The sequence below is a fragment of the Kogia breviceps genome, chromosome 6, assembly GCF_026419965.1.
Source record: "Kogia breviceps isolate mKogBre1 chromosome 6, mKogBre1 haplotype 1, whole genome shotgun sequence".
Classification (NCBI taxonomy): domain Eukaryota; kingdom Metazoa; phylum Chordata; class Mammalia; order Artiodactyla; family Physeteridae; genus Kogia; species Kogia breviceps.
The window spans coordinates 143,316,619-143,340,618 of NC_081315.1; the positions used below are offsets into that span (position 1 = coordinate 143,316,619).

The 24,000-nt window shown below is 55.4% G+C and overlaps 1 protein-coding gene across 1 annotated transcript in view; it reads left to right on the forward strand.

Moving 5' to 3' along the window:
- Positions 1-24,000, forward strand: part of SORCS2 (sortilin related VPS10 domain containing receptor 2) — a 472,302-nt gene that overhangs the window by 181,997 nt on the left and 266,305 nt on the right. Inside the window, exon 2 of the mRNA XM_059067728.2 lies at positions 3,471-3,538. Coding sequence (XP_058923711.1) covers positions 3,471-3,538 — 68 coding nt within the window. The remainder of the gene's footprint in view (positions 1-3,470; positions 3,539-24,000) is intronic.

Below are 24,000 nucleotides of genomic sequence, written 5' to 3' on the forward strand. Positions count from 1 at the left end.
TGCTGGCCGGACCTTGGTGAGGGCTCAGCCAGGGGCATCTGTGTGTCCCATGCTGGGAGGGCGGACGTCACGGAGAAGTCGGGGGATGCAAGCAGCCAATGAAAGCCCGGGATTGGCCCAAAGAGGCCCTGGTTCTGTTGTGTGCGGTGTCAGATGAGCCACTTGTCAGCTCTGTGACTCGGTTTCCTCGTCAGTAACATGAGAACAATAGTCGCGACCCCGCCCTGGGGGGCCGAGTGAGGATCCGATGATAAACGTGCTGAGCTGGCACAGCGTCAGCCCCCGGCACCCCCGTCACGAGCCTGCCCGCCCCCAGGGCCCGGAGGACCGGAAGGCAGAAAGCAGGACACGGGGGTGATGCGGGATGGCGTGCTGATAGTGATGCTGTGGCCTGTCCTCCCGCGGGCAGGGGCAGCTCGCAATCCTTGTCTTCTCCTTGGATTTCCGACCGTCCTGAGGCTCCAGTGGGCTGTGGGCTCAGGCGGTCCCTGGGGCGGGGAGGAGACCCTTGGCAACGGCCCGAACACAGAAGCCCCAACTCACATTCCGGATTTTTCTCCCGCCCAGATCAAAGCGCCCCAGAGCTGCAGTAACACGCCAGCTGCTGGAAAAATAGCTCCTGGGATATTTCGTTTCCAAACCCGCTAGCTGAGGGCCCCAGAAGGCACGTCATACACTTTAGTTCTTTGAAACAACGTTGAATAGACGTCTCTTCTGGAACGTGGGTTTAGCCTGGCAGTTAAGCGCTCAAGTCCCATAGTTTCTGCATCCAGGAGGCGGACACCCCGCTCGTCTGCTTCCTGGATGAGTCATTTCTGGCGCAGCGTTTAAGCTTTCTCTGCCGTAGTTGCTTCATCTGCCAAATGGGGATCATAACGCGGTGACCCCACAGGGTCCCCGGGGGTGGAGTTGATGTGGGTGAACCGCGTGCGCTGGCGCCCGCACGTCGGTGACAAAGCTGGCATTGGCGAGTGTTAGCAAGGTGTGTGGGGGTCACTTCCCAGGTGCCGCTGACAACTTTATCCCCATCCTCCCAGGGGATGCTGGGTATTATTTCCTCGTCGTAGATCCAGAAACCGAGGTGCCTGGAGCTTGAAGGCTCCGCCCCCAAAGCAGAGGGGTCCTTCCCGCTGCCAACTGCAGAGTCAGGGGTGCCGGCTGGGGCTGCCCTGCTCTCTCCACCCCCCAGGCTGACCAGCTGGGCAGCTCCTTGCGTCAGCCCCGAGCAGGCACGACCCGGGTGCTGGTCTCGGGACCCCAGACTCTCCTCAGGCTTAGCAGGTCAGGGTGCTGCCGGGCGAGTGAGTCCGTCCCCCTGCACGAAGAGGGATGGTGCCCTCTTGGCAGAAGAGGGTGCCTTGTGAATGGATGCCCAGGGCATCGCCTCTGCCTGGCTTCATTGCCTTATTTATCGTCACTTTGGGAAATGCCCCCTCTGTTTCTTCCAACGAGCGGTTTGAGCGCTCATAATACAGCAGGCGCTATGCCCAGGGCTGGGGCATAAAACAAGACACAGTCCCCTCCCTAAAGGGCTCATTACCCAGTGTTGGTAACAGACCCCGTGAGCTGTGCTGGGGGAGTGGGAAGCACAGGGTCTGAAGGATTTTGGAGGGGACATTGAATCCAGGGGAGGGGCCTGGGGGACTTCCTGGAGGCGGTGTCAATTAGCCTGAGATCTGAAAGCTGAGTAGCATTTAACCAAGGCATTAGAGGTGGTGGGGGGGAAGAGGGTCCCAAGATGAGAAACAACTTGTGCAAAGGCCAGGCATGGCTGGAGCTTAGGATGAAGGGGGGTGGGCGTGAGTGGGGCCTGTCACCCAGAAGGGAGTGGGAGGGGGAACCCCTTGGCGATTGTCCACAGTGGCGGAGCTAGTCCACGTGGGCAGAAGTTACCGGGAGACTGGGCTCAGCCCACGCAGGGGCCCGGGCACCACGGTAGGAGCTGAGCTGAGCCCCCCGCCCCTCCAGGTGTGCTAGCAGAGCCCAGATGGCAGGTGCTCGAGAAAGCTGTCGGGGTGAGGATTTCACCCTGGATGGGGCCGGATTAAACAGACTTTGAGGTCCCTTCCAGCTGTCACACTCCCACTTCTTGAAATCCCCTCTGGGAACAGCAAGAGTATAAAATATAAATCAATAGGTTAAAAATATGCTTGTCTCCTGCGCGTCCAGGGCCTGTCATTCTGCGGCCTTCCCCCAGTCTTCAGAGGATTCCTGGTTGACTAGGGCAGCCTGAGAGCGCGGCAGGAGAAAATAGCTTTGTTCCCGAGTAAGGCAGGCTGATCTCGCCTTCAGTGACAAGACCTCTGTTTTTTTTTTTTTTTTTTTTTTTTTTTTTTTTTTAATCTTTGCTGGCTCTAAAATGCACACTGTCCTGTTTCACTTGACATGCCTTCCTTATATCTTGCCTGCTTTAGTCACCAGGGAAAGAAAGACCAGCCAAACCGCTGCAGTGGCTACGCCCCCAAAGACGGAGAGCAGAGAAAGTCCTGCTCGGTGAGAAGGAACCAAACTTGGGGATGGCCGGTGTGGTGACCCTAAATTAACCAGGCCAACGGCGCCGCTGGGACCCAGGGGCTGTTCCCACTTTACCTCCCGGGGTTCCCATGGCAACGGGGATGTTAGGAGCAGCTAATAGGGTCTGGCAGTGAGCGAAATGAAATTTGATGTACAGGAAAATGCAGTGGCTCGTGAAGCAATCGGGGAGGGGGCTCTTTTCCTGCCCGGCAGGTGAATGAAGCCTCGTTTCCTGTGATTGTTATATGTTTGAGGGGAGAGTTTTTGGGTGCTCTTACACACACTGATTTGCATTTTTATAAACATGGGCATTTTCTGCACAGGCATGAAATGAAGATGTCTTGGGAAGTGGGGCCCAGCGTGTGCGGTGAATAGTTTAGCGCCAATAAAAAGTGTGTGTGCCGTCGATGATTTACGGGACCCCCGGCTGGGTCCTCGCCCACCTTCCCAGCCCGCTGTCGCTGGCTCTGCCATCAGCTGCCCCTCCGAGGAACGTAATGACACCACGTACTTCCGGGGGTGCCCCGGTCTTGTCTTGCGTGCTGGCCAGCTGCTGGTCATTCTCGAAGGCGCCGGTGGGGACTCAGCCCCTCTTTGGAAGCCTCGCCCCATGCGTTCTGTGCCCACCAGGACCACCACCTCAGCATCCCTTGGACCACAGTTTGAGATAGTCCAGGCCTGAGCTGGAGTGATTCCTGCCAAGTGGCAGCTACTGGGGTGTGGCCCTCACAGGACTGGGATGTTCCCCAAATCATTCTGAGGCGCCGAAACCGGCGCCGGGTCTGAGTGCTCTGGGGCAAGGTGGCCAGGACTCCAGGGTCAACTGGAGAGGCCCGGACAGCTGACACTGGAGAGACCCCAAATCCTGGGTGGGGGAAGTGTCATTATATATTATATCCTCCGTTCAGAAACTTGAAATCCACTCATTTCTGCCTTTGTCTTTGTTGCTGCTACAGGTGATCTTGATCCTGACGAAGTATTACCATGCGGACATGGGGAAGGTTCTGGAAAGTTCTCTGTGGCGGTAAGTCAGCCCGAGGGTGGGCCTTTTCTCCTCCCATACCTGCGCGTCTCCAAGGCCGGGGTCTGAGATCCCAAGGGCCGGCTGGAGCAGCCCCCATTTGCTGGCGGCCTCTCGACTCTTCTTTGGCTAGAAAATGCATACAGAAGTTGAAAGCTAATGAAGTGTTTCGTCGGTGACACACACAGGGCTGGAGAACAGACAACCGTTCAGAAAGCTTCTTTGCTTTCTTTCCTTTCTGGCTGTGTTCGTCTCCCCTCGCTTTTCTTCCTCCCCCCGGGGAAGGGGGTTTGCATTGTGAATCCAGGTCAGCGCGCAATTTCCTCTGCTTGGGCTCTGAGCTTTTGACGCGGCTCCTGGAGTCCCCCAAACACGCCCAGTATCCTCACGGTCCGGGGTGTCTTTCTTTCTTCCTGGCTCGGTCCAGAGAGCTTGGTAAATAAATTAACGCCCCTGGCCAATGACGGGTACTGTCTCTCTATATGTGAAATGTGAATTCAGCCCCAGAATTAGGCAGCGTCTTTGATGTTTTAAACGAGGTGGGAGAGAAGGAGGCCTTGAGAAGTCATTTTGGTTATGATTATCTTTGTATTTACGTCTGCTTACCCAGGAAGGGGAAGGAAGTTTCCCAACACCTTGGGCTGTGGTTTCAAAGCTTCTCTCAGTCAGGGATGCTGCGTCCTCCGGGCCCCGTGCTCCATTCCCATGTCCTCTGGGTGTTGAACCCTTTTTGCTTTCCAAGATGTGTTTCTTGAGTAATAATTAATTGGTTTTTAAATTTGAAATCCATTAGAAACACCGAAACCTGCTGATCGGGACTCCTGATTTATCTGCGACCTCCTTGAGTTGATTTATTTTTGACTTTCGGCTTTGCTTTTAGTGAAGGCGCTCCACGATTCATTGATGGTTCTTGCTGAGGGAATGCCGTAATGCTTTGGCCAGTTGCCAAAAGGACCCTTCAGTTGGGTTCCGTCTTTGCTAGGTGAGGAGTAGTGTCACCTTGGCCCAGCCGGCTTGCTCGCCCTGGTGCTGATGTGGGCTTTGGGGAGCCGTGTGTTTTCCTTCCCTTTTCCAGCAGAAGCACCTTCCCTAGCCTGCCCCTCCCAGCCGTGGATTTGCCTCCCAAACTCACCAGCCTGCTTTCCAATTCCATCGCCGGCCTCGGGACAAGCAGTCTGTGACAGATGTTTTCCCGCTGCGACCCCCAACTTCTTGATGTGTTGGTACAGTCTAATCTCGTACCAGGTTGCTTTCAAAAATCCGATAAGGCCGTTCATTGTTTGGGACGAGAGCGGGAAGTGGTGCGAGCATTAAAGTTCCAGTGACATCTCATCGGCTGCCCTTTGAAGATCCACATTTGAGGACCGGTTTCAGGGCCAGTCTCCTTGGGAAGGGCCGGCCCCTGGAGGGCTCCCTCCCGCCAGGTGGATGGTCCAAGGACAGGTCCCCTTGGCTGCCAAGTGGAGAGAGGCACTTGTCTTCTCTTCCTCCAAGCGGAATTCCTCCACTAACGAACGCATTCCCCACCTCCTGCCTGTCGGCCCAGATCTTCACGAACGGTCGCTAATCCACCCGGAGTGTGGGTACCGGTTTCCTCTGCTCTCGCAGCATCTCAGCACCGCTGGGGACGGAGAAAGTGAGGTTATCGGAAATTGTGGCTTCGGGTAGTCAGCGGGCCTTCCTGGTGTAATGTGTGCTGATTCAGACAGAGGTGCCGGGTGTCGTTAAAATTGGCTGCGTGTCCTCGTCAGGGTAGCGTGGCGGGCGGGACAGACCTTGGCCAGCCCCACAGCATGGGGACCAGGCCTCCAGACTCAGAAACCTTCAGGAGCAGGTAGGGAAACCAGGATGTTCCCGACCAGGGTTCTTGGCCTCCTTAATCAATAGAAATTGATCAGAGGCCAGACAAGAAATTCAGGCAAGCCTTTACTGGGGCCCCTGCTGCAGCAGGGGGGAGCTTTTGTATCCGTGTTGTCCATAATTTGACCCAACTGCACTGTGCTCGCAGGTATTTTTAGTCCCTTATAGTTTCTTTGTATTTTGTGGCTCCAGGAGATGTTCGTCCAGGCGCAAGCGCTGCAGCAAAGGGTCCCAGGTCCCAGCCTGTCTCAAGGAGGCCAAACCAGTCACCTCAGAGCTGCTCCGCAGGGGCCTCTTTTTCTCCCCGAGAGCCTCAGTCTCCTTGTCTGTAAAATGGGGATCAGATATCCCTGGATGGGAGGTTGTGCAGCTGAAGGAGATTACCTGTGAATCGTTCCCAGGACAGCACACCCTCTAAAGTTAGTTTTTCTCCAAAGCAAATCAACAGATTTTCATTTTCCACATCCCTTTCTCATTACTGTCTCTAGACGCGGACATTTTCTCTCCTTTATTAAAAATACATGCAGAAGCATCAGTCATTTCAAGAAAGTTCACCCACATCCCCACGCGTCGGGCCCAATTACTTTCTTTGTTTATCTCATCCCTCTTATGCTGAGATAGTTGTACAGTGAGACGTTAGAATAAAGTTGTGAATCTTCTTACTTTCACACATACAAGGCGTTTCCCGCTTTTCCATGTTGTATCACGGGCTGCGTCACGATTTTTTATGGCCCTGCACTCGCCCCTTGAATTGATCCAGTCTAGTACTCAGCCCTGCTGCCGCTGGAAGAAGTTTCGGCATGGTGCTTTCCTTTCCGTTTTGTTCCCTGGGAAGCATCCTAGGGAGCTCTAGTTCGGAGCCAGACGGTCTGAGCAGATTTACGGCTGGCGCGCTGAAGTGCCAAGTTCTTTTGCAGGAGGAAAGGAGCTCTCCACCTGGGGCAGTGCCCTGCCTCCTGGCCAGCTTCAGGCTGACAGCGTTTCTCGAACTTGCTAACCTACCGGCCCACAGGGACTGCAGTGCCGTTTTCACTCGCGTGCCTGTGGCTCCTAGCAAGGGGGGCAGTTTCTGTGTTTAATCGCGTTTTCTCTCGTGAGCGTCGTCTACTCGTGTCCTGTCTATTCTGAGACGTGTGCGAGTTTGTTTGGAAGGGGGAAGATTGGCATCGGTCATTTTGGGGGATGCCACCCGCCCTCTGTCTGCCGTTCAGGGTGCGAGTGGAGGGGGGTTAAGGGTGCCAGTGCCTGGCGACGTGTATTCAGTGGGGTTATTAAAGAGACACTTGCTGAACGCGCACCCAGCCTCCCAAGAATTCTCCTGTGTGATTGCAATCGATACATTTCTAATGACAGGTGTGGTATTTACATTCTGGAAATGGCTCTCCGAAATCCAAGCTGAATGCATTTTTAATTGTCCTGCATTTCACGGGCCCCTTGTCAGGAGTGCCTCTCCCCGGCCGGCTTCAATGGCCTAGCACTCTGCGCCTTCCTTCTGCGTGGCTGCTGTTCTCCGTTCAGCCTCCGGGCCCCTTTGCATCAGTGCCAGCGTGGGTGGGAGGGAGGGAGCCCCGCACCACTGAGAAAGCTGCTGCTTGGCATCGGGTCGGATGAGAACAGAGCTGGTCCACCTCCCCTCCTGGAGCCCCCTGAGGTGAATGGCAACTGGAGGAGCCCGCTGACCCTGCCCTGGCCTGCGTGTCCAGTCTGTGCAAATATCCTGGGGCTGCTGGGACAAATGACTGAACACTGGGGGGGCTTACAGCGAGAAGAGTTTGTTCCCCCACAGTCCTACGGGCCGGAAGTCCGAAATCGAGACGCAGGCAGGGCTGGGCTCCCGCTGGAGACCTCTCCCACCTCTGCCTCCGTCGTCGCCCGGCCTCCCCCCAGCACCGCGTGTGTCTCTCCTCTGTGCGTTCCTTATAAGGACACTTGTCTTTGGGTTTACGACACACCCAGGTAAACCGGGGTGATCTCATCTCCAGATCTCTAACTTAATTGCATCTGCCAGGGCCTCTTTTCCAAATAAGGTCGCACGCAGTCTGGGGGTTAGGATGAGGACAGATCTTTCTGGTGCTACCATTCAGCCCAGTACACAGTGCGTCGCCAAGCTCTGGGATCACGCCTGGGTCTGTTTGCCTCCATGGCTCCTGCACCTGTCCCTGTCCTCTGTCCCCTCAGCCACACTTCCCTCGGCACCCTCAGGGGGTCCCAGCTCACCTCACTGCCTCCCCCCACCAGCCCCGCTCCTTGCAGGGCCTTAGGGACTTGACACGCACACATGCACACACGCCCACGTCTTGTCCTCCTTACTTGCCCTGGAAGCCCCCTCGGCCAACAGCCGCGCATCGCCTCCGCTCCCCGTCCAAGTCCGGGCAGGGGAACTGCAGTGGGCGGAGCCAGAAGCTGCAGTGCCAAGTACAGAAGAACAGGGATGCTCGTGGAGCGTCTAAAGGCCTCATGTGCAATTTGTATCTCCTCCATGATAGAACTGTAACGATTTTAAGATCAGCATAAATAGTCTCAGAAATAGGAAAATTAGAACGAAATGATCTGTACGTGTCCCCGTGTGTTCCTGCACACCGTCTTGCAGGAGGAGGTCAGAGGTTCTTCCCGTGGTTCAGGGCTCTCTGCCAGGTGCCGAGGGAGTTCAGGCCGAGTGGGTGACAGACAGGAACTGAGGGGGCTCCGGGAGGCCGGCCTTTCAGTGTGGAAACGGGGACCCACTGCTTTTCCACGATTGCCCCTTCCCTCCTGCGAGAAGCCTTCTTAGACGTTTTCCCCCAACCCCTTCCCTGCCCACCGCTGTATTTCTGTTTAAGTTCTATGTGGGATGCGTGCTTTGCACGGTAAGAATCTTCACACCCTCAAGAACCCATTTGTGCCCCCTTGGGGGCGATATTGTCCCCAGTTGAAAAATCCATCTCCCACAGCAGGGCCCCTCCCACTTTCAGGGGCCTGTGACTCACCTGGGGTCTGGCTGAAATTCAGACTCTGATTCCCAGGTCTGGGCGGGGCCTGAGGAGACGCTGAGTTTGCTGGGCTACTAGGCAAACAGCAGTGCTGGACGAGGCTCACGGCTCGCATTACTTGGTCTGGGCAACTGCAGGGCCGAGTTTCAAGAGCCCGGATTGCTGCTGCTGAGGCCATCCCTGCAGGTGGTGTAGGAGCCAGAGGCACAGAGGTGGCCCCAATACCGTCAAACAGAACAAGAGGGGCTGGGAGCATTCTGAGCCGGAGAGAAAGCGGACCTCGGCCCACCTTCCCTCTGCCGTGATGCAGCCCCTGGTCCATGGCCCCCGTTCACCCTGGGCCTGGACGGTGTGAAGGCCACGCCAGCCCTGCCCTTCTACCCGCACCTGTGACCTCGGGCAGGACCTTCAGCTGGGGGCACCCTCGGCGAAACCCATGGGCCGGGTCTCAGGGTCTCTCTGAGTGGCTTGCTGGAACTCCCACCCTTTTACGGGGGTGCGGGGAGGCCGATTCTCTCCCGCCGTCCTCACTTCAATCGTGAGATCTTTCACACGCACAAGAAAGCGCGGAATGTGGCGTGCCAGCTTCCCTGGGTACCCACGTGCCAGAGACGACTGCGTGCTCACCGAGTAATGCAAGCTTTTGCTCCCTTCCCTGGCCTCCCTTGTGCTTATTCTGGGGTCGTATGATTTGTTTGAGCCAGTGGACGGGAAGCAGGGATAATATGGGTTAAGTCACTGGAATTTAGGGCTTCAGCTGTCTCCGCAGCAGAGACTAGTCTAGCCCAATACCGGTTCCCTAGCTGTGACACATGTTAATTTTGTTTTTCTTTCTGGGATCTCCAGCTCTTAAAGAAACACACTGCTCCAGATTCGGGTCCAGCCCAGCTCTCTCCTCCCTCCTTCCACCTCCCCCTTCCTTCCGCCTCCCCCACGCCCCACCCTCCCCATCCCAGAAGGAACCCTGCCGCGATCATTCCCCAGGGGGGCATCATGTGTTAAGTACACAAGTACGAGTCTATCCACAATCAATATAGTCTACGGTTTACTGTGTTTTAAAAATTAATGTAAATGGCATCGTGCTGCCTTTAGAAGTGTGACTGATATTCCTGCTGAGTAATTGGTAATTTATCCCCGTAGGCCACGTAGGCTGGTTGAGCTTAAGCCTTCCCCTGCTGTGGGAGCGCAAGGATTTTTGTCCCCCGGATTTAGCTGTTCTCATTAGGGCTGCAGAGACTATCTTTCCATGTCCCCACCTTCCTTCTTCTCTTCCTTTGTCAATCTGTTTGCAGTGATTCCAGCCCCACGTCTCTGGAATCATCAGACTTTATATGTCTGCATTCAAGCAGATGTGAGAGCGTAGTTCAATATTATTGTATTTTGCAATTGCGTGGTTTTTCATGGAATTGAACATACTGTCCTTTGTTCATTGACTATTCAAGTCTCCTCCTCTGGGACTTAACCTGTTCATATCTCGTGCCCATCCATTGCTGAATTTTTCTCTTCAACCCTGCCTCTCCACTGTGAATAACACAAGTCCTCTCCAGGACCCTTAATTTTAAGATGGGTGTCCTCCAGCTGTGTCCTGAGCTCCTACTATGTGCCATTCATTCTTTCCCAACACCTTCTAAGAATGTTTCCTCCTAAGAATGTTCCTCTATGTCGTATTTTTTAACATGCGATTCTTAGAAATGCGATTCTTAGAAGAGTGTTTCTGTAGGCTGGTGTATTAGTCAGTCTCAGTGACAATGATGCTGTGTAACAAGTCACCCCAAACTCGGTGGCAAACACCAGGAACTTCTCTCTCCCTGGGGCAACTGTGGTTTGGTTGCCTTAGGCTGGGGTGGCCGGGCAGCTCCACCTGAGCTGCAGGTTGGTGGGCTTGGCTCTGCTACATCTGCATTTGTGCTGGGAGCCCAGCTGACTGGCCAAAGGCCATCAGGACCCGTTCTTCCCATGCACGACATGGGAGCAAGAGAGTCAAGCCCTCCCCATCCCCCAAGAACATATAAGGCTTCTGTTCACTCACATTTGCTAAATTCCATTGGCCAGTGCAAGTCACAGGTCAAAGCCAACACCAGTGGGGGAGGGGAGGGGAGTGAAGTGAATGTTTGCTGAATGACAGTCAAAAGTATCACAGGTGGTCATAGGTGTTTCCAGAAAATACATGTTTTGTGGTCATATAAGTCAGGTAAACTTACTTAGGTGGAAGGAAACCAATCCGGGTCCTTTGCAGTAGGATGTACTGGAGTCTCTAACACACCAATGGGCGTCGTACATCTCCAGGAGAAGGTCGCGTGGCATTTCTCCGTCCCAACTGATTCCATGAGCTTTCATTTTTTAAAAAAATTTTATTTTATTTTAAATTTGAATTTAATTTTTATTTGTGTCAATTACTTGTTTAAATTTTGTTTTATTTATACACTTTAATTTTTAAGTGTTATTTTATTTTTGTTATGCTGAGCATTTCCTGGGGTTGGTTTTCCACAGAACAAGCTTTGGGAAGCTCTGCTGTATAGACTTTATGTTCCAGACGAGCTGGCCTTTGAGATTTCCAGACCACTTCTGTTTACCTGTAATGTTACTGTGTTTTGATACCATTTCGTTTCAAACCAGATTTTGTTCTACGGTCCTAGGGTATCTCCCTCTCTCTCCATTTTTTTACCATAGAGAATTTTAGGGTTGTGTGTTGAGGACGCAGAGTCTAGGGAATTTGAGCCATCAAACCACAGCTAGACGATTACCTCTTTTTTTAAAAAAAAAAAGATTTTTTTTTTTTTTGATGTGGACCATTTTTAAAGTCTGTATTGAATTTGTTCCAACATTGCTTCTGTTTTATGTTTTGGTTTTTTGGCCGCAAGGCATGTGGGATCTTAGCTTCCCGACCAAGGATCGAACCCGTACACCTTGCATTGGAAGGCGAAGTCTTAACCACTGGACCGCCAGGGAAGTCCCCAGACGATGACCTCTTGACATTCATTAACGTAAAGAAGCGTCAAGGTCCTTCTCTGCGGAGGCGGCTGATGGCCTGGGGGAGGGGACGTCTGCCCAGCTGGGCTGTCCTGAGGGTGAGGTGGGCAGAGCCTAGCCATGTGCAGAGCGTTCCAGAAGCCCACGGGCAGCCTCGGTCACCACAGCCTGTGTCTTAGGGGCCCCGAATGTCTGGGCAAAGAGCTGTCGTGCTGTTAGGGTCCTTACAGGCGGACAATGCTGAGTGTTCATAAGGAACGTTAAACAGGTGACAAGCCTTGCCCTTGTGGCCCGGGAAGAGCGGGGCTTATTTTAGAGAGAAAGTCTCAGACGGCAGGTGCTGGGATCCCTTTGTGGTCTGGCTGGCTGCGTGGTCCATGTCCCGAGACAGATCCAGTTTCCATTCTGGCTCCGTGCCTTCCCTCCCCGGGCGTGTCTGTATCGTGAGCCTGATGGCACAGACCTCGCGGTGGCCGTGAACCTGACAACAGTTCCTGCGTGTACGACGCCTGGCACCTAGGGGGCGTCCGGGGGGCTGCTTCCCGCCTCGGCCTCTTCCCCTAAAGTGTCCGCTGGCCTTCCGACAGCCGCGTTCCACCCCTGGGCCCGTCTCTCTCTGTGTCTGCCTGAGCATCACCATGGAGATCTGAGTTCGTTTTAAACAAGACTCAGAGCAGGTAGGAATCGAGGGAGGTGCTGACTTAAAAGCTTCCAGGATTTGAGTCTATTCAATAAATAATGCAGCTGGAATCAACAGTTGGATGAGGTCAGCCTCCAAGGCCTCGAGGTGCCTGCAAAATACTCTGGGACAGATCTGGGGTGGCCGAGAGGTCACGGGAAGTTTGAGGAAATCCCTCAGTATCCCCAACCCCCAGGCCTCCTCTTCCTCCATCTTGACCCCAATACCTGGCCCTCCTCAGGGCCTGGCTCCTCTGTCCCAGCGCCAAGGACCCTGCCGGTCACTAGAACTGACTGTCTTCTCTGCCGACTGGCTTTGCCTCCTTTTCTGCCTCTTTCCTCTCTTCCTCACCCCGCTTGCCTCCCTCCTCTCTTCTCTCCCATCCATCACCCATCCATCCATTGGTGCATGCATCCCCTGTCTCCCCATCTGTGCATGTCCACCCACCCACGCGTCCGTCATGGGTCCACCCATCCTTCCGTCCAGCCTCTGTATTTGAGTAAGGTACCGTGATGCCCCCCAAGACTCATAGTTTAGTAGCGTTAACAGATAAGCAAATGACCCATGGCCATGCAGGTAGTCTGCACTGTGATGGGGCTGAGAGAACCAGGGGAGCACTGGACAGCCCCACTCTGTTGAACAGAGCAAGTGGTAGTCAGGGAAGACTTCCTGGAAAAAGATTCATCCCCAGGCCTCGGGCACCACAGGCTCCCTGCTCTTCCGGGGCAGCTCTCCCTACCACACAGCGCCTTCCCTGTTGCTCTGGCCACAGTGGCATCTCACGTGTGCTCCTCCTCACCCTCCCCTGCATCCATCCCGCCAAGCTCTGCCAGATCCACATGCAACACATATCAAAACTCCTTCTGCACCCGAGGCTGCATCATAGGAGTGCAGCTGCTGGCCTTGGGAGGTGATGGGAACATCCGGCCTCCTCTATCCCGGTCAGGCCCGAGTCCCAGCTTCCTGTGTGGTACCTACCTCTAGGGAGCCCCTGCCCACCTGGGCTCACCTGCCTGCCGTGTGCATCTGTGGTTTCCCCTCTCTCTCTCCTACATCCCGCTCCCCCAACCCCATTCCTGGAGGCTGGCGAGGCCTTCCTTGGGCTCTAGAAGAGCTCTCAGGGACAGAGCAGACGAGGTCAGCAAGCACACGGGTTCCGGGTACTTGAGGGTGGTCCGGAGCAGAGTGTGGGCTCTGAATTTAGCTTTTTGCCGATGGTTTGCAGGGGCATCTGGTGTCTCTTGCGGCGATGTTGACAGCCCGGCCCACGCAGGCGACCCTTTACGTGTTGAGCGCACAGCACAGCTTCCCAACCCATACGATTATCCCAGACGCTCTTTTGAGAAATGGGGGAGACAGATGCTCAGTGAGGAGGGGCGGCCTATGAAGTCTGAGGTGATGCTGTGTTTCTCGGGCCTGCGTTTAGCTAAGAACCATCTCGTGGGTCCTCCTGACGCCGCAGCTTCCCCCTCTAGGGTTCTCCCCCCCACCCTCACCTTCACCCCTTCGGCAGGGCAGCAGCCCGCCCCCCCCGGGCTTCGGCAGCAGCCCCGTGAAGGACCCCTCTTGCTTTCCCTGTCTCCCCATCCCTGTGTGCCCAGGTGTCCCCTCCCGCTCTGTCCTTCCCAGGTCCGCCGTCCCCACCCCCGCCCTGGCTGGCTCAGGCCCCTTCTCTGGGCTCCCCCAGACCCTATCGCACAGCCACCGCCTCATCTCTTCTGGGATCTGGGTTTCCTGTGGTTTCCGCACCTGGCAGAAACTCGCAACAGGGAGCTGTGCCCAGGGATTTACTGAGCTTGATTGAAATCTACAGGGAATTCAGAGGCAACCACCTACCACTTCCTCAAAATAGGACGCTGTGTAACGCCATTAAACCTTTTAAAAGATATTCTTGGTAAGGGTGTTGCTAAATTCCTCTCCAGAAAATTCTCCCTAAAAAAATCTCCTTGAAAAAAATAATACACGATCATCACAGAAATTTTAGAAACTATACAATAAATGAAGCATAAAAACAATCCTGTGTTAAGCCACCTTACGAGATTACAAATGTTAATGTTTAAGATGAATATTCTCACCTGTCTTTTTATTCCTTTTTAAAAATTTTATTATTTATTTATTTTTGGCTGCATTGGGTCTTCGTTGCTGCGCGCGGGCTTTCTCTAGTTGCGGCGAACAGGGGCTACTCTTCGTTGCGGTGCGCGGGCTTCTCATTGCAGTGGCTTCTCTCGTTGCAGGGCACGGGCTCTAGGCACGTGGGCTTCCGTAGTTGTAGCACACGGGCTCAGTAGTTGTGGCTCGCGGGCTCTAGAGCGCAGGCTCAGTAGTTGTGACGCACGACCTTAGTTGCTCCGCGGCACGTGGGATCTTCCCGGACCAGGGCTCGAACCCGTGTCCCCTGAATTGGCAGGCAGATTCTTAACCACTGCGCCACCAGAGAAGCCCCCTCACCAGTCTTTTTAAGATGTAAATATATACATGTTTTATAAATTTTGAATCCCAATTTAATATTATCTATTAAACATTTTCTTTTGCTCCCACATATTTTCAAAACCACTATTTTTAGTGACCATGTAATATACCCTCAGATGAAAGAGGTATTATTTATTTAGCCAAATCCTCATTTTTAGACATCTGCGTCATTTTCAGTTTTCACTAACGTAAAGATGTAAAGAAAGCTGTGTTCTTGGCCTGGTACGTACATTATTCCATGTTTCTGATTATTTTCTTAGGATGAATTTTAAGCGTGGACTTTCTTTCCTGCCTATCGGATTACAGGGTATTGGGATTCCGCCGTATATTTGAGTGTATGGAGAGTCTGTCCCTGAGGCTGTTACTGATTGTACTGGGAGCAGAGAAATTAGAGCCATTTAGGCAAGAGGAAATAAGATAAATGTGCCTTCTTTCCTGGGGCGAATGTACCTCCAGCTAAACGAAAGCTTTGGCAGCAAGGTGAGGTCCTCCTTATTGTTCTACAAATTCCACAAATGAGTGGAGACCTCTGACCCTGACCACCCCAAGCCCTGGTCACTTACCAGTTGCTTCCCGAGGTCCTGCGATGTGTCAGGAACTGCTTTGGCACCAAAGATTCAGAACAACAGAGCACAGGCCCTTGCCCTCCAGGATCTGGCCAACCGGTGGGAGAGCAGAGAATCCAAGATGGTGCCCTACAGTGTGTGCACTGGGAGGCACGGCTGAGCCTCAGGGGATGCGGTGTCCAGGCCTACCCCAGGGCACAGGGTCCCATCAGAGGGACCTGGGAAGTGGGTTCTGAAGGATGAATAGGAGTTCACTAGGCAGAAAAGGGCAGGTGAAGTGGCGGGGGGGAGCAGGCATTCTAGGCAGTGGGGCAATGGTGCAGAGGCTGGGCAATGCCCAGGGATTGGGAGAAACCCATGGTAAACAGCCAAGCTGGTGCACAGGATGCATTGTTTTTTTCTTGCTGCTGTAACAAATTACCACAAACGTAGTGGCTCGAAACAACACAAATTTATTATCATACAGTTCTGGAGGGTGGAAGTCTGATATGGGTCTCGCTGGCTGAAATGAAAGTGCGAATAGGGCTGACTTCCTTACCTGAGACTTTAGGGGCAGCTCTTTTCCTTGCCTTTTCCAGCTTCTAGAGGCTGCCTGCCTTCCTTGGCTCGTGGTCTTTTCCTCCGTGTTGCCTCCCTCTGACCCTACTTTTGTTTCCCCATCTCCTTCTCTAGCCACAGCTTGGAAAGTTTCTCCCTTTTAAGGACCCATGTGATTCGATTAGGTTCTTTTGCATAATCCGCGACAATTTCCCCGTCTCAAAGTCCTTAACTTACACATCCAAGTCCCTTTTTGCCTACAAGGTAACACACAAGCTCCAGGCTTCAGGAGGTGGACACGTTTGGGGATTCATTATTCTTTTGACCACACAGGGCATGAAGGCATCCACAGGTGATGGCCCTTAGGTTGTCTCTGTTTCTGGTCACTTGAAGGCCTGGCTGGAACACCAGGATTGAACATGAGATAGTAGTAAGACTGTTTTCAGATAATCGAATTCTGTAAATATTTCTGGAGCATCTTCTTTTTCTCTAGGCCACTTTGCCAGGCCTTAGGATTGGCCATGAATGAGACATCAACCTTGTCAGAGAGGAAGGAGCTGAAGGAGGGACCAACATCTATCTACTGTTAAGGAACCCATGGGAGAGGGTGACTGGACGTTTCAGAGGAGGTGATATCTGAACTGGGCTTTGAAGGATGAATAGGAGTTTTCCAGGCAGTCAGGCAGAGGAAGACCCTTCTAGACAGAGGAAACGTTATATGCAAAAGCACAGAGGCACTAACCAGCCTGGTGTGAGAGGAATCCTAAGAAGTCTGGAGTGGCGAACATGTGAGGTGGGCAGAGGAGGGTGGGAGACCACGCTGGGGAGTCCAGCAGGGGTTGGACCAAGGACACGTTGTGTGCCAGCCCAAGAGCATTGAACTCTGTCTTATAGGCGGTGGGGCGCTATGCGGGGGCTTATGGATTAGAGCCAGCACAGGGCTGCAGCGTTCGGAGGGCACAGCGAGATGGGACAGTGTGACTGCAGGGTGTAGGGGGCCACGGTTTAGCAGAACCATGGAGTAGGGAGATGGTATTTGACAAGGTGCTTGGACCACAAAGCCTCATTTTCCTTGTCCTCCAGGACCCAGTTGAGTACAAAGTCCCATTCCTTGTGGTTCTTGGGGGTGGGCCGAGGCTGGGACGGGCAGGACCCAGAATGTTGCATTCCTTCCCCCCACGCACATCCTGCACCCTCCCCACCCCACCTTTCCCTGTGGTCTGCAGAAGAGCAGAGCTGCATCTCCTGCCCTTTGCATTAAAGTCACACTCTGTCCTGGAGATTTATTGCATTTTAATGGAACTCCCTGAGTGGGAAACATATGAAAAAAACCCTATCTTTGTTTCCTAGTATGTAATAAACCTTGCTTGAGTGTGCTTTGAAGGACGGAGCCATAAACCTGTTTACGGGCCGAGCAGCGTCCAGGGAACGTGCCAGCGGCCGAGGGGCATCGAGGGGCTGGGGCAGCTCTGCCGTTGACCGGTCGGTGCCGGGGATGGTCGGTCCATGTCCCTGAGCCCTGGCTGCCTCTTCTACACAGAGGCACCTGCTGGGGTGGAGTGCGAGATACTCTTGGTAAAGTTTGCTTAGCACAGGGTCCAAGATGGGGAGCTGGTTTTTTTTCTTCTCTCTTTTAACGTCTTTATTGGAGTATAATTGCTTTACAATGGTATGTTAGTTTCTGCTTTACAACAAAGTGAATCAGCTGTACGCATACGTATATCCCCATATCCCCTCCCTCTTGCGTCTCCCTCCCACCCCTCTAGGTGGTCACAGAGCGCCGAGCTGATCTCCCTGTGCTATGCGGCTGCTTCCCACTAGCTCGCTGTGTTACATGTGGTAGTGTGTATATGTCCGTGCCACTCTCTCACTTCGTCCCACGGAGCCATTTTTATGACGCTAGGAGTGTTACTTTGTTTGGGGTTACAAACTAACGTTTGTTGTGGCACCTGATTCTGGAGTTCCCAGCTCTCGCCATTTATGATTGAGCTCAGGCAAGCGGCTCACCGGTTCTCAACCTGTTTGCCCACCTGTAAGGTGGGTGTGTTCCCTCCCCCAGCTCTGCAGAGCAGGGCCGGCGGTTACTGGGGGGCGCTTCTCCAGGAAGCTGCCCTTGCCGGGCGTGACCCTTTGCCTGTGTCTCGACTCTGGACGTCTAGTCCCGGCGCTCGGGCCGATGCCAGTGCTGTAGGGTTGGGAGGGGGAAGAGCCTTGCTCAGGTCCATGGGGAGTGGGTCGAGGACCGCCCTGTTGCCTTGGATGGGAGGGGCAGCGAGGCTCCCCCCGGGCCCGTGGGAGAAGATCGGGGCGAGCGGCCCCTCAAGGGGCTCTGGTGCTGGCGCTTCTGCAGCTGACGGCACGGGAACATACGGGAGAAAGCCCACGGAGGGTTGGAAGCATCCCGAATGAGGTTGAGTTTCCAGACTGGTTTCACACAAGCAGACCTGATTGTGAAGCACCTACTAGGTGCCATCAGCCCGAAGCCCTTGCCAACCTAAGACATTGTCACCCGTGCCTCCTCTCCATGCCCCACCCCCTTCCCTCAGCTAGTTTTTCTGGACGCTTACCTGCTCCGGGTTCTCTCCTAGACCTGGGGCACTCAGAGTTCCAGGAGACACCTGGCCTCTGCCCTCCCGGGGCTTCCATTGAAGGGGGAGGCAGACGGGTGGCCGGGATGCTGTCTGTCACAGAGGAAGTGTGGGGGGTGCAGAGGAGGGGAGCGATGGTAGATCAGAGGTTAGACGGGCTTCCTGGAGGAAGCAGCATCCAGCTGAGACTTGGGGTTGAACCCAAGTGAGCGAGCAGCTGGGGGGGATTCGGACCACCCATGCCAAGTCCTGGAATGAGAGAGAGTGGGGAGAATTGGAGAAACAGGGCGGGAGGGACACTGTGCCAGCTGGTGCTAGCAGGGAGGCAGGTGTGTGGAGGCCAGTAGAGGCCATGGTCTCCACTCTGCAGGGGACCTTCTAAAAATGACATCACATCTCAAAGACGTCTAGCTCAGACCCTGAGGGAGCTGGAAGCCGTGCCCTCTGCAGGACAAACCACTGACGCAGCAGGGCTGGTGACGTATAGGGGTTAGCTTCTGCTGCGTAACGACCGGCCCCCCACATTAGTGGCTTAAAATAACGACCGTCCATTTGGCTTATGCTTCTGTGGTTGGACAGTGTGGGTGGGTGAACCTGGTGGGGCTTCTGTTCTCGGCCAGGCTCCCTCGTGTGTCTGCAGCCTGTCCTCCAGGCAGCTCTGCTTCTGGGGCTTCGCTGGCCGGTGCTGGGGGCAGAGGGGCTACTGGTGCACTTGCCCCTCTTGTCCTCCAGCATGCCGGCCCTGGCTTGCACGCATGGCAGCTGGACAGAGGTTTGAGAAAGAAGGGGAATACATGGGGCTGCAGGCCTGGGCTTGAATCTCATACGACATCACTTCCGCACGTTGTATTGACCAAAGCAGGGCCAAGACCAGCTTCCGTTCAAGGATTAGGGAAATAACTCCCTCTCTGGAGGGGAGGGCCATCTCAAAGGGGCATGCGTGCGGGCCAGTTTTGGCAACAGGGACGCTTGGTCTGGAAACGAGAAGGTTTAAAGAGGGCATGATGGCTCTTTCCAGACTACCAAGTGCTGTCCTGGGGCCCAGGAAGTGGGCAGTGCTGGGGCGTCCAGAAGGCAGAGCTAGGATCTGGGGTTCCATCCCGGGGGGGGCCTTTCTGTGGTGGAGGCCCCCACGTGGACTGGGTGACCTCAGACATGGGGGGAGGGGGGAGTATCAGGAAAGATGTGTACGCCTTTTGGGGGAGGAGGCGGCAGGCCCAGGTGCTAGGGAAACAGTGCCCTCTGAGATCACAGCGCCGAGCATCCATCAGGGGGGTTGGGGGGATTCAGGAGTGATCCTGGGGCCTCTTCTCAGAGCCCATGTGTCATAGGCCACCGGCCAGAGCCCGCATGGCACGCACGATGCCACACAGAGCTTAAGTGGGTCCGCGGCTTGGCACCGAGCTGCGCGCCGCCGTGGGAGAGGCGGGCACCGTGCTCAGGGTGCCCAGCAGATGTTTGCCATCACTTCTGCTGGGCTTTGCTTCCTCCTTGGACACAGAGCCCCGGGCCTGCTTCCCAGTTCCTTGGAGACTGGGGACCTTGCCACTGCTTTGCTCCTTCCCTGGCCTACACGGTGTGTGAAGTTGAAATTCCGCCCGGGTCCCCATGCAGGATGCTGGCTGCAGGAACCCAGAGAGCTCTGGGCTCGGTGGTGTGTCAGAGGGAACAGCCCCTGCCCTGCGCCACTATGTCTCACATTTCCCAAGAGACGCCCTGTTCTCACGGCTCCTCTGCAGCTTTCTCTCCCCTGAAGACTGCACGAGAGGTGCTAAAGCCCAGGCTTTCAGGCCCGAGATGAGTTCCTCCTGGCTCTGTCTTAGTAGCTGTGTGGCCTTGGGAAAGTCACTTCCCCTCTCTGAGCCCAGGGTACCCCCTCTGTAAAAAGGGCCCAATGCGGTAATGGATGGAAAATATGTAACCCAGTGCCTGGCTCCTAGGAAGCGTTGGCTGTTATGTCATCACTGTCCTTTTTTAAGCAGCGCTGTTGCCCTTGGCTGAGGCAGTGTGGAGGGCATGTCACTGAATCAGGCCTGAGTCCCGTCGACTGTAAAACAAAGCACAACGTGAGAGGTGTGAGTTAAGTTTTATCTGGGGCAAAATGAGGACTGTAGCCCGGGAGACGGGGTCTCAGAGAGCTCTGAGAAACTGCCGCAAAGAGGGAGGGGGGAAGGTCAGTATATCTGTGATTTTGGTGAAGGGGGGGATACATGCAATCAAGCACATAGTTTTTGCAGAACGTTTCTGCTAGTCATGAGGAACAGACGTCACCATGAAGGAATTTAGTGCTTTTCTAGATATGAGGAGATACAAGAACTGGGCTCATAAAATCATCTCCTGAGAATATCTAACTATCTGAGGACCTGCTCTGCCAGTTTTTCCCAGAGCACAGAGGGCCTCCTTCCTGCTCTCCACCCTGAACTCCTTTCAGCGGGTGTTGAAGGTCAGCAGCTGCCACAGCACATCGTTTAGTCCTTGTAGAGGTGGCGAGTGCCAGTGGAGAGTGCCAATTTGTAGTTGACAGCCCCTTTGTGCAGTGAATGTGGTCTCCAAAGCCACCGGCCCAGCATCTCTGCCCACCAGGTCCTGGGGCTAGTGGGGTGACTGGCCACTGCCGTGGCTCTCGAGGGGTCCGGAGGCTCTGTCACCATCTCTCGTGTCCCCCCCTGCCCCTCGTCCGTGCCATCACCGTCTCTCCGCTGGATGACTGCTGAGGCCTCACTTTGAGTCTGTCTCCACTTTGGCCTCCTCCAGTCCCCTGGGTATTTGTGCAGGAGAGATCACGGCCTGAGTCCTGCCTGCCTCCTGTGAGAAGGACATCCGGAGGGCAGGGCTGGCTTGCGGGAGAGGGCGGCCAGAGGCAGAGGGGTGGACCCAAAGGTCGCTCTCTCCCTCCGTGTGACCTTCAGCCACTCACGCCTTCACTGACCCCCGACCCCTCACTTGTGAAATGAAGGACCCACCTGGTCGATGGCGCCTTCCATCATTCTTCCTGCACCCCTCGTTTTGGAGGCGGAGCCCACCAAACTGTGCAGGTTGATCAGACAGGAGACCTTGGTGCCACGTGTCTGAACCGAACTCCAGTGCCCCCCATCCCACGACCTGCGCTCAGCCCTGCGCCTCCTCATCGCCGTGGACTGTGCCACCTCTAGTCCCCCCACTAGACCTGGCGGCCAGGGCCCCCTTCATTTCAGAGCACCCTTCTCGGGGCCTCCCCGGGCCACACCCTCCCGCAGGATGAGGGTCCCACGGGGCAAGGGGATGCGCCGCTCCCAGAGCCTGCAGCCCTGGGAGAGTGGAGGCCCCGCCCCCGTCCGCAGCCAGGGCAGGCCCCTCCCCTGGCCCTCCCGAGGGACGGGGGCCCGCAGTGCCCGTGTGTGGATGCGGAGGGGAAGCTCAGGCTGCGGTCCACACACGTGCCCAAGGTCCCTCGCGGTGCAGGACAGAGCTGGGTGGGGGGAGAAGTGGGTGGCCCCCAACCCCCATCCGTGCTCCTGCCTCAGGCCCTTTGTATGTTAGGACTGGGACGTGTTAGGACTCGGCGCATCCTGTACAGCCTTTCTCAGACTCGCATCCTCCTGAAATCTCTTCCCCATCGAAGCCACCAGCAAACCCTGTTGGCTCTTCCTCCGGGATATATCCCGAGCCCGGAGCTCTGCCCCCTCCGTCCCCACGGCACCTCCAGCACCTGGACACCCGCCCCTGCCACTGCTCGGGTCCCCCTACTCCCTCCTTCCCCCTTAGGGTCCACCCGCCACCAAAGCGAACTTCACGGAGCAAAGGGGATCCGTCGCTGCCCAGCTTATAACCGACCCACGGCTCTCCATCACACCCGGAGGTCCTTGCAGCCTCTCCCTGCATCCCACGGGGATCCCCAAGGAATGCCTCTGACCTCTCGGGTCGCTTCTCCCGTGGCCCTGGTGCTCACTGCAGCCACACCCGCCTGCCCGGCCCGCTCTCCCGCTCTCCAGCCTTAGCCCCCGCCCCGCTATCCTGGAAGCCCTTCCCCGGAAGTAGCAGGCTCCCGTTAGCCAGGTGTGAGCTCAGTGTCACCTGCTCAGAGCCACCGTCCCTGACAGCCCTCTCCTAAGTAGCTCTTCCCGTTAGATGCTGTTACTCCACACTCTCTTCTCTGCATTGCACTTATCATAATCTCTCAGGGTTTCAATGCATTATCTGTGATATTATTTTAATGAAATTTCCATTTCCAAACGTTGGTATGATTTTTTCGTGGATGGCTTGTCTGTCTGCCCCCATCGGGCAGCAGCCTTTAGGGAGTAGCAGCCTTGCCTGTGTGGTTTGCGCGTGTGTCCCAGTGCCTGGCACAGTGCCCGGCACACAGGAGGTCCACGCGTGGGGTTGAAAGCAGAGAGACTGGCAATTCTGTTAGGCTGGTGTGGGAGCTGCTCTAGGTGGGGAGGGGCAGGTCTGCCTTGGGCCTGGGGCCAGTGCCCACGCTCGCCCAGTGTCGGGCGGAGTCAGCAGTCAGGAAGGCTGGAGAGGCCTGGCAGGTATCTCAGGGGCGTGAGGCTGCCTTCGGTTCTTGAATTCTGGAGCTTTAGGAACGGTGGTAAGTGTTTAACAGGCATCACTCCAGGAAGACAAAAATCAAAACAAAACAAAACTCCACTTAATGTGAGTTCTTGCTGGTGTCCATGGTGTAAATTTACCCACTGTGCTCGATTTCAGGCTTCCATGAGGAAGTCACTGAACACAGCCTTGGGAGGAGATGAGCTCCATCAGCTCTGGTTCACTGGTGTGAGCTGGTGGTGCTGGTGTGAGCTGGTGTGATCTGGTGTGAGCTGGTGTGAGCTGGTGGTGCTGGTGTGAGCTGGTGGTGCTGGTATGAGCTGGTAGAGCTGGTGTGATCTGGTGTGATCTGGTGTGAGCTGGTGGTGCTGGTGTGAGCTGGTGTGATCTGGTGTGAGCTGGTGGTGCTGGTGGAGCTGGTGGTGCTGGTGTGAGCTGGTGTGAGCTGGTGTGAGCTGGCACCAGCACACTGTCGTTTAGGGAGATTCTGGACCTCTCCAGCCTTCTGGGAGTCTGTAGGTCTACCATGACTGCTGGCTGGGAGGATGCTGCTGTCCCAGCTGAGCAGACAGGATGTTGCTGGCTTTTCTCGGGAACCTTGGTCCCCCTCGCCCTGGCCAGTAACCCTGGTGCCTCACATTTTCCCAGCTGTGTGTGAGGAGGAGGTGATGAGGACTGGACCCTGCCTCTGGTTCCTCTTCTGAACAATGGGGTAATAATCGCACCCCTCTTTAGAAAACCCTCTGCCAGCAGGAGTGCCAAGGGCAGAAAGGATTGGGGAGCTCCTGGGTGATCCTGGCCTGAGTGCCATGGTTCCCCGAGATGTCCCTTTCCCTCTCTTGGCTTCACTGCCTCTGTCTGCCCGGTGTGGAGGCTGAGTCTGCCTCTTGGCTGTAGAACCCTGGTCTGCACAGCCCTCTGAACCAGGTGGGGACAGAGAGCGCTCCAGCGGCTTTGCCCAGAGTCCCCCAGCACGTCTGCAGCAGCCCCCGCTCCTGGCTGCCCACTTCCTCCCCCCGGCGGGGCTGGCTCCTGGCAGCTCCTTGGCTCTCAGGCCCTGTGGCTGATGGCTTTTCCCAGGAGGGTCTCAGCAGGAGAAGCAGGGCAAGGGACCACTGCTTGGTCATCCCTGAGGGGCGCACACGAGACCCGGTAAGCGGCTCCCACCTGTCCCAGGAATGTCACCGGCCAGTGCGCATCAGAGCCAGTGCCAGAATCGGGGTGTAAGTGACCTCAGACCGCAGCCCCTACGCTTCCCGCCTCCTGAAGGTGCAGGTGCTGGCTCTGGGGACAGCTG